Here is a 10,367-nt window from a genome sequence, read left to right as displayed (position 1 = left end):
CCTTGTCAGCTGTGGTAGGCGGGGTTTCTCCTTTTAAAAAAAAACTAATATTTGAAAATATAAATATTTATTTTTATTACTGCCTACCAACTTTCAAATTACAATTGATAAATTTAATTTATTATTTGAGTCATCGACCAATTTCTATTAAATTATTTCAATATTTATTTTATATAAATAATTGACTTAAGTATTTTATTGACTTATTTAAATATTTTAAAAATTTTAATAATTATTTATGTCTAGATTTACTCATACAAAATATTAGTAGCACCGTGAGCTACCCATAAATGTTCTCATTTAGAAATTACCAAAAAAATAATTTTAGCTGGTTAAATATTTGTTCTTTTAAGTGTGCCATGAGGCACATGCCATATAGATAAGATATATAGAACATTAAATGGCTTGTCTTATAATTAAAAAAAATGAGCAAAAAAGCTAACAAATAATATTATCTTAAATATCTTATTCCTAACATGCCGTCCATTAGATGCCCTATTTTTACCCATGGAACAAACAATTAAGGGAACATTGTTAGTGAGTGTTAATAAAAATTTAAAATATAAAATTAATTTTAGAATAGTATTTCATTTTTAAAATAAACAAATGGGAGGGCCTACTCTCCCCCTTTCTCCCAACCTACACATGATGGGTAACCTCCCCTTGAAATATCAAGAGAGGGGAGGGTTCTCAAGAAAAAATAGGTGGTGCTATTTTATTTTAATTTTTAAAATAATAGTTATTTTTAAAATGCTTAATTGATTCAATTGCTTATACTAAGATTTTGATCACATTTTAGAAATAATATATATACACACACGGTTGATCCAATATGAAAAGTCATTTGGTGTGAAACGGCTATCTCAACCGTCTGATCATGATCGAACGACTGAGATAATTGTTGATCGAATGACTAAGATAGTCAATTGATCGGACGATTGAGATAATCATTTTATCGGATGACTTAGATAGTTGTTGATCATGATCAGACGACAAAGTTAGCCGTTTTATCAGAAGATTAAGATAGTTGTTGATCATGATCAAATGACGGAGATAGCCATTTTGCATCAAAGAGTTTTTCGTATTGGATCAGCCATATATATAAGCAATTGCATTTGAAAATTCAGTATTTATGAGGGTAGTAATTAAAAGCTATCCTTAGTTGGTAGTGTTTAAGATTTGATGATGTTTAATAATGGTATTAAAGAGGGTGGTAATTGAAAATTACCCTATATGTTTGGAACCCATAGAAAAGAAAAGAAAAAACAAAGGGAGAAAAAAAAAAATTTGTTTGGCAATAGAGAATCATTGAGACAGAAGAAAATAAAAGAGAAAATCAAACGATGGAATCTGAGGAGAAAAAAATAAATAAAAATTTGAGAGAAAATTTTAATTATTTAAATTTTAAAATATTAGTAAATTTCTCTCTCATTTTCTCTCTTATTTTCTAAAGGTATCCAAATAAGATTTGTTTTTTTCTTTTTCTGATCGCCCCTCCGTTTTCGGATTTTTTGTATATGCCTTCTATTCTCAGATTGAAGTTGAAATCGTAAAGAATATTGCAGGCAGCAGAATTACGAGAATATGGCGAGAGCATCTGCTTCTTGTTCTTATTCATCTTTTCCCTTTAATTTATTCTCATTCCATTACCGTTAGTTGTAAGAGAGAAGGAACCCGCCCAACCTTCCAACTTCCAGCTCTTCCTGGCCTACATTGCAAGAGATACGAAACCAAAGCGCCGGGAACAGAAAAGACAAGAGGCTCAAATGATTCCACTCGAGAGTTTCAGTGAACAAACGTTCCTAGCAAACTTTCCTTTTTAGCTTACAAACTGCCTTCAAATCTATCATTCCTAACCATTATGTGAAATTCAATGGCGGATGACCTTTGCTCTGAGTAGAGAAAGATTGATATGGACGGCAAGTGAGACTCGTGTTTTTCTGCGGGACCCTTTGTTTCGTGGAGGAGGGTCCGTTGGAGAGAATGAAGAACTTGTTGGGTGGGCCAGGTACCGTCACCGGGCTTCTGCTCAGAGTTGGGCAGTGCTTGTGTGCTTCTGCGTCCATTGGAGCAATGGTTTCGTCCATGGGGTTCTCAAATTATACTGCTTTCTGGTATAAACATTTTCTATTTTTGCTTCTGTTGTATTATGTTTAACTTCGAGTTATCTGCTTTTTAACTTTTCTTGTTTCGAGTTGATTATAGAAGATTTGAATGGGTTCAAGCTGTTACTTCTCCATTTATATCACCTTACCTGTTAGTGGTTTGCTGTTTTTCCAGCTGAAAGTCTACTTTCTATTCGTGTGCGGAGTGTTGCTTTACCTCCATTGACAGTTGTTTTGAAGGAAATAATGGAAAACTTGTTTATCACCCTGTTGTTGTGTCTTTTCTGTGCCCGTGTATCCCATTTCCTTAGTTCCATTTGATGTTACACATCTGGTCCACATACAGTGAGTGAATGCAATTTCTTTCTACTTTTTTTCTAAAAAAGAAAGAAAGAAAGAAGTTTTGTTTTAGTTCGTGGAAGGTTTTTTCATTTGCAGGCGTCTGACTTTGACAATATTTTCCGAAGCTTATTTTGATTTCCCGAAACAAGAGATCGAAAATCGATTGATCTCGATAATGTTTATAAGAAACAGAATTACAATAATACCCTTTCATGATACAGAAATGACAGTAATATACGATAACAGACTTTACATTGAAGTGACGAAAAGGGACCAAGGAAATCTTTTACTTTGGTCTTGTAGGACCTGGTCCTTTTTTCTTGCAAATTTTAGACAAATGAATTGGTAGGTCGTACCTCAGATGGGGGTGTTCAAAACAAATTGGGCAAGCCCGACCTTCAGGTGGTAATATTATTCTCAGTTAGATTTTGAAGTGTCCTACATCTGTGATTTTAGTATTATACTGAATTTTCAACCAGCATGCATGGACATTCGAGGAGATTACTAAGGCTACTTCTCAAAACATTTTTGCTTGCAGTTATTTGATTGCTTCAATGGGACTACAGGTTATCTGGAGCTTGGGAGTAGCTGGTCTTGATATCTATGCGTTAAAGATTAGGAGAAACCTCCAGAACCCTGTCTTAGTAAGCCTGTTTGTAGTAGGTGATTGGGTAATGTTCTTTTTGAACTCCATCTACTCTTTTTTTAGGCTTAGGGATGTGAGTGATGTAAACCGCTGATTGAACGATGGGATGATTTATATTCTTTAGTAGGTGATCTGCTGGCTGAAGATGCATTTCATATTGTCATATACCAAGAAACTTGCATTTTCATATCCAAGTTTCCAGAGAGGATAGATGAGGGGAGAAAAAGAAATCCTTCAGGAGCTCTTCAGGGTAAAAATCAGCAAGGTGAAAGACAAGCAGCTTAAAAAGGAATGCAGTAATTGTTGGGTGGGGGAGAAAAACACCATCTGCATTCACCTTGTTGTTGTGTTATTGTTGAGGCAAGCATTTCAACATGATGCCAATAAAAGAGTTCCGGCCCTCTGCTGCTTTTGTCTTAGGGATCAAGACACTGAATGTTGAGGAATGGTCTTGGGAAAAAAAGTCGATTGAAAAAAATTCTGGTAGAAAAAAGGTACAATAAACAGTTATAGATATTTGGATAAATAGAAAAGGAAAAGGGTATGCAGGTAGGGCAACACTTGTTCGTGTTAGCATGACTGCATGCTAGGTGGACTTAGTCAACATATCACATTATTGTCTAACAACAACAATGAACTACGGAAGCAATTAAATGACTGAAAGTTAGACTCAGGGGGGTCTTTTACCAACTTGTGAATTAGGTACTGGCAGAAAGTACACAAAATGGTAGTTTCAAATTTAGCAGGAAAATATATTTGATAAAGTCAGCTTCAGTTCTGTTTGATGTACATAATAGGTGAAATTGTCACTATTTCATTTTATGCTGTGATAAGGCCTAGAACAATAGTTTTAGGTTGTTCTTGATTACAATTTCAAGCTTCAGCTTTGCTCTGAACCTTTCGATGTACTAACAATAGCTGGTTCTAGTTGGTTCTCGACAGATATGAAGAATCTTCAACAAATTCTCTTAAAATATAGGTTTCAAAACTTTTCCTATTTGGTACGTAAAATGCTTTGTTTTAGTATCTTTTCAATTTGAATATGAATGCAAGTCAGTTTCTACATATCTACACTGTCAAATCATAGTTGATGAGTTTTTAGTAATGTGTAGCTATCCATTAGGGAGCAGACCGAAGCATTTCAAATGCTGTGTAGTTTGTTATAGAGGTTCAACATCTACCTTCTGTGTGAGTTTCAAAGAGCTGTCATGGAGCAATAAGTCTTACTGGCTTGTGACAGCCTTTTGGTTTTAGATCGTGACATAGTGTAAAAGTTGGGTGTCTAGTTTAGTCTCTCAAATAGGAGCTAGTTGTCTATTGCATCTAGAACTTATGAGCAGCTTTTGCTTTTATGGCCCTTTTCTAATCAGCTTATATTTTGGAGCTTTTCCTGAGAAATTCTGAAATTTAACCTCTATGCTTTTGATTTTAACACATTTGGCGTAGAATTTCAAAGGATGCACCACTTTTGACTTTTGAATTGTCAAATTTTTTTGTTTTTTTTTTGCCTGTTAATGATTTATATAGTCTGAATTACTTCGTTATGCAGTTTATCAAAATTTTCATTTTATGATTTTTCTTTGTACTTTCTCAAAGATAAAGCTTTCCAACTGACCTGTTTGTTAGAACTTGAGTTGTATGATGATGTTCATTATGAGCTCGATACTTGGTTGTTCTACTAAGGTCCACGGCATGGAAAATTAGAAAGAGACAAAATTTAGCCACAAAATTTGTTTAAAAAACTAACCAAACCTAGGTTGCAAAGGATGGTGACAGATATCGTGAAAATCAAATGATACTAAAATGCTTTAGTTAGTTTCAAAATATGTGATTACCTGATGCAATCTGGAGTGGTATTGAGAATGAAGACAAGAATGATAAAATCATTGAAAGAAATGAGGATTTCTCAATGTGACATATGTCAAATGAAACCTTTATGTTTTTTTTTTATTCCAATTCCTCATAAACATGAGAAACTACAAATAATCATTTCATGCAATTTTTGCCTAATATGATAGTTCTGTTTGCATCGTGGATGGTCCTGTTGATCAGTGTAAAAAGGGGACTACTAAAATGGTTAGTTATTAGCTTGTGGAATAGTATTGGCTGTGTGTGTCAGATGCCACACTGAAATATAGTATTTGGGATTTTGTTTCTTGGCTTTTGCCATATCTATTTGATTTGGTATTCGCTTATTGTTGCTCCTAAATATGGTTTAGTGATGTGGTAGAATCCTGGAGGCTCTATAATTCCTGTGATTCTTTACCCTGCAAATGTATCATCAGATGATTGTCAGTATGCAGCCATAAGTGACCCGAATCTAATTCTAAAGCTTAAAGACCATATTGTTGAAGATGTTTAACCAACTCAATTTTATTTTATTTTAATATCTAAGCAACACGTGAGAGGTAGATGTCACCTTTCCCTGAAACTTGCCATCTATTTCAAAAAAATTATGTTTTTTATTTCCACCAAATGAGGGTTTCAGGCCTCTATCAGTTCCAAAAGAATACACAGGTACAGCCTACTCCCAGAAGAAGACAAATGCTAATTGAATGCATGATTTTGTTAAAATAACTGCCAGGAGTAGAGATAGATATGTCTATTTAAGTAATAAAAAAATATATGTTTTTTATTTCCACCAAATGAGGTTTCAGGCCTCTATCAGTTCCAAAAGAATACACAGGTACAGCCTATTCCCAGAAGAAGACAAATGCTATTCAAATGCATGATTTTGTTAAAATAACTGCCAGGAGTAGAGATAGACATGTCTATTACAGTAAGAAAAAAATACAGTGCCAGAGGTAATAATGCATGATTCTGTTAAAATAACTGCCAGGAGTAGGGATGGATCTGTCAATTTAAGTAATACAAATAGATTTTCAGTCTTACTTTTGGTTAGTGTGTAAAATTTCCATCATTCTGTGATTGTAAGTGTGTTTCATGCCTCAAGTTGCTTGTTTAAGAGCGAAAGTTGTTGTATTTGCAGAATAGTCTCACATTGCTAGTGGGACTAGCTGATTTGGATTTGTTTGTTGGTAACAAGCCTCCTACTTCAACTAGTATTTTTGGAGGAAACTGCCCAACTTTCACATTTTTAATTTTAATTTAAAATCCTAAAATAAATGTAACAACATCAGTTCATTTTTTACATAATGGTTTTAAACTTAAACCCTTGTTTATCCAATTAACTTAAAATCTTAGTCCTCTGCTGGAAATAGGTTTTACTTATGCCTCTTAGAATCCATAGAAACTTAAAGCACTCATATGGGCAAAAAGAACCTTTGTTTGTGCCTCCGGCAGCTTCACTCGTGTCAAAGTTTTGGTATCTTGTAACTCTTCCGAGGTCCTTTACGTTGTTTGGGGTGTTGCTAGAAGGAAAATTCTAAAAGCCAATATCTGATAATCTTTGGTTTTCCTAGTGGTCAATCTACCCTCTCTGTGGTTGTTTTAGTGACCTCATGATCTATTTTAGTTAATCACGTATTCTTTTGTTACTGAATTTTGGAGCAAAGTGTTGACCAGGTGCGGATTCCTTGTGGACTCTCTCACCCAGTTGTAAATCTGGTGGCTTTTGATCACCTATTTCATAAAATATTTTTGGCTATCCCTTTAAAAGTAATAATTAAAGAAAAAAAACTATTCAGAGCTCCAGCCATTGTTTGGTGAGCTTTGTTTAAATAAACAGTTTTAACAGTGCAATCCTAATAGCTTCCACTTGTGCTTAGACCATGCTGGTGTGTTTGCCACCTTAGCCTTGAAGGAAAGCAGGCCAATTTCCAGCAATTGTTCTGCAGGCCTCCTACTCACTTTTGATAGCGGTTGTTGCAGCAACCCTGTGATAGAATCCACAAATTTTTATATTAAAAGTTAATTTAGGAGATAGGGAGGTACAATTGGGATTTCTAGAAGGGTGGGTAAAATAGATTTTTACATGTCTTGGGCACCAAGCAAGGAGGAGAGGGGGTGCCAGCCTCCAAAGGGCATTTTAGCTATTTTTGGTAGAAAAGTCAAAGTTAGTCAACAGGAGAAGTCTTTGATTAGAAAGTCTTGTTTCTAGTATGATTCGTATTAGGAGTTTTAATTAGTCTTTTACTAGGAGTTTGAGTTTTCTAATTGATGTGTATGACCAATTGTAAATAGAAAGAAGCTTAGCTAGGGCAACATATGCCTAAGCCTTTATTTTTTTCCTCATTCTTTTGCTCCGTTTCCCTTCTCCACTCATCCCCTATCTCCTCTCTCCTCTCTCTTCTCTCTTCTTTTCTCTCTCTACTTTGCCTCTCTCTCTCTTCCCTCATGAGCCCTCTTGTTTTTCTTCCCTCTTGTGCCTTTTTCTCTCTTGTTCTCCTTCCTTGCTCCTCTCAATCTGCCCATCACAACTCTTTTCCAGCCCTCTAAAATCTTCAATCTTAAGCCTCTCCTTGTACAAGTTGGAAAAAGATAGAATCTTTCCCAAGAGGGTTCGTTCTATCACCCTCAACAATATTGTCACAAAGATTAAACACAGTTTGAAAATGTCCTGATTTCTTGTCTGGACAACTCAGGCATCCAAGAACTGCATTAGAAGCTGGCAGGGATTAAAAAGGAACTGCTTGGTCTTGGCATTAGGAGGGAGCTTTTTAGAAAATGGTGGATTATTACTTATCTTGGCTAAAGGAGTGCATTGCATGGAGTGTCTGGTTTGCACTTGTCCTTTCTGTTGTCAGGGTTTAGGTGTTCTCTGGTTATTCTATTCTTAGAATATTTGGCTCTTACAGATTGCCTCAATTAATGTAAATTCTCTAACCATTTTAGTAACAAACAACATGAACGTCTCTTACCCTAGTTGTATTTTACATAGAAAAATGGAACTGTGACAAAACTTCAATTGACTAATAACTGTACACTTCACTAAACCTTTCTTTCTTATGTAGAGACTATAAATGGATCACAACTACATAATATCTATCTGCATATGGGTGTTTGGCTGCAAAGTCACTCTGTTTCATAGTGACTGTTGGATTGCCTTTTTCCTGTTATCATTGTCCCTGATGCTTGAGCGCTGTTCTTTCTTTTTTTATTTCTTGTTAACATTGTTCCTGATGTAAGAGCACAATCTCCTTTCTTTTGTGGATCTATCTTATTGACCTTTTTTCCCATTTTAACAACCACGCGACAGGTGACGGCAACTTTATCACTTGCTGCTGCATGCTCTTCAGCAGGTGTGACAATTTTGTACATAAGAGACTCAGATTACTGCAGGTCGCAGCCCAATCTCCATTGTCATAGGTATCAAATTTCCATAGCTTTGGGCTTCATGACTTGGTTTCTCATTTCCATCTCTTCCCTAGTCATGTTGTGGCTGTTAGCATCAATTTGAAGGCAGATCAAACTCACACGTCGTCTTGCTATACTTGTGCCTGGATACAAACATTTTGCTTTTTTTTTTTTTTTTTTCTTATGAAGCTGCCAAATGATCCTGGCAAAAAAATGTCAGAAATGCTTGAAAGGTGTTGAGCTAGATATTGTTCAACGTGAAAAAGACAATTTGGTCAAATCATCTATTGTGTGGAAAGAATGGCCGGAGAAATCTCGAAACAAAGTTGCTTTCCCGCTTTCATTTTCATGGACCGACCTCATCTTAACTACGAAATGAGAAACATGTTGGCCTCCAGAGGAGCACTTCTTCCTCCATCGAGCTGTCTTCCAGATTTGGAAAAACAGAGGAAGAAGTCCTCCATAATAACAACCAAATAAAGTGATCCATAAAGAAATGTTCAATCTCTGGTCCATTACTGTTGAATTAGAGGGTGAAACCTCACAGTGACTGAAGTTGCCCGTTTGGAAGATTCTGAACACACAAATGATGAAAAAGAAATCCGACCAAACCCAAACCACGAAGCTTCCAAGAAGCTGAGACTGACAATGAATCAAAACAGAAAAAGTAGCAGCAGCTGGGATTGATTGAAGGATGTAACACCATCGCATACTTCTTCATGGGAAGAAGCATTTGTCTTCTTCGTCGCTCACCTTGAATTGTATTTGTCCCGTTCTGGGATATCATGGAAGATGGACCATCAAAGCCATTAATGATTATAAACATGGAGGAATTGCGTTCTTTTACGTCCACGTCTTGAATTCAAGGCCGAACAACCAGAGATACCGAAAATTTAAGGCCTCAGTGTCTGTTTGATTTCGAGATACCTGTGTTCTTACAGTCCTATAATTTGGGTTTCGTTAGATAATCATCTCTAAACCTCAGGAAAAGACGTCTCTCCCTTCTGTAATCTGCCAAACTCCCTTTCTTTATTCGAGAGAGTAGGTTGATGGATTAATTAAAACTATGTAAGCACATGTTTCCTACATGAATTCTTTATCATTTCCTCGAGTCTGGGACTAGAGGATTCCCCATGTTGTCATCTACTATATTAAAGGATAACATTTCAGACTTTTGGAATCAGTATTCGAATCCTTGATTTTTCCATTAAAAAAAAATTGATTTGACAGTGTGGGTCTTCTTATAAGTTGCTGTTCTTATGAATTATTTATGCGTATAGTCACATGATGCAATGCTTTATATTTGTTCTTTTGGTCATTTTTTATGCAATGGAAAAACAAAGAAAATCCCAATGGGAAAAAAGAAGTGGGTAATATGTAGATTCTTATCTGTCTCACCTTCCCTCTTCTTTGTCCCTTTGCAATCATCGTCTTCATTATTAGCAAAGATTTACAGACCCTGCACCAATAAAGTTTAATTAAGAAGAACAGGAAAATGAACCCGAATCAGTAATCTGCAATCAAAGTTGGTCCATTTAAGGGATCATCATCTCCAGAATATAAAGGCATGAATCCATACTTGCTCTGTTGGCTACTTATTTGGCTATTCAGGAAATTAATTTCTGTTCAAAGGTAGGGGACTCTTTCCTATAAGCAACAAAAGACAGCAAGAAGCCCTTCGCCCTTTTGGTAAAGCTGCTTTCCATTTGGCATTCTCATCTCTTAATCACAAAGCTGGTACGGTCATCTCCTTCCCTGTGACTGGCCACCATTTAACCGTGCATCACTGTTTCAACTTTATCCTTTTATCAATCTCATTGCCACGATGGGCAACATCATTTGTTTCAGATTGAACCAAAAAGGAACAGAAGGGGAGAATAATAAAAGCTGCAAAATGTGGGCCAATCTGAATTTATACAGGCGCCCTGTTTCTTGTTCAGATGTCATTTCACAATTATGGAGAACCAAATACCAATCCATGGCAACTGAAGCTGGATCCAGACTCTTTTTTAACTTGC

The 10,367-nt window shown here is 35.8% G+C and overlaps 1 protein-coding gene across 1 annotated transcript; it reads left to right on the top strand.

Annotated features, from left to right (window-relative positions):
* Positions 1 to 1,639: 1,639 nt before the first annotated feature.
* LOC137942702 (CASP-like protein 5B2) lies at positions 1,640 to 8,601 on the top strand. The gene is made up of 3 exons (XM_068788438.1): positions 1,640 to 2,114; positions 2,986 to 3,118; positions 8,252 to 8,601. The coding sequence occupies exons 1-3, from the start codon at positions 1,984 to 1,986 to the stop codon at positions 8,450 to 8,452; spliced, it is 465 nt and encodes a 154-aa protein (XP_068644539.1). The 5' UTR covers positions 1,640 to 1,983; the 3' UTR covers positions 8,453 to 8,601.
* Positions 8,602 to 10,367: the final 1,766 nt, after the last annotated feature.

The sequence above is a fragment of the Aristolochia californica genome, unplaced genomic scaffold (genome assembly GCF_029961685.1).
Source record: "Aristolochia californica isolate CCGP_79_NKW_82.1479 unplaced genomic scaffold, dmAriCali1.0.hap1 SCAF_10, whole genome shotgun sequence".
Taxonomy (NCBI): domain Eukaryota; kingdom Viridiplantae; phylum Streptophyta; class Magnoliopsida; order Piperales; family Aristolochiaceae; genus Aristolochia; species Aristolochia californica.
The sequence above is the reverse complement of the archived record's forward strand: the minus strand, read 5'-3'. Positions and strand labels throughout refer to the sequence as shown.

Bases quoted from the DNA above. Each gene is read 5' to 3' on its own strand.
- LOC137942702 (XM_068788438.1), top strand. From the start codon at position 1,984: ATGAAGAACTTGTTGGGTGGGCCAGGTACCGTCACCGGGCTTCTGCTC. The intron at 2,115-2,985 runs GTATAAACATTT...TTTTGCTTGCAG, and splicing joins TCAAATTATACTGCTTTCTG to TTATTTGATTGCTTCAATGG. The intron at 3,119-8,251 runs GTAATGTTCTTT...ACCACGCGACAG, and splicing joins TGTTTGTAGTAGGTGATTGG to GTGACGGCAACTTTATCACT.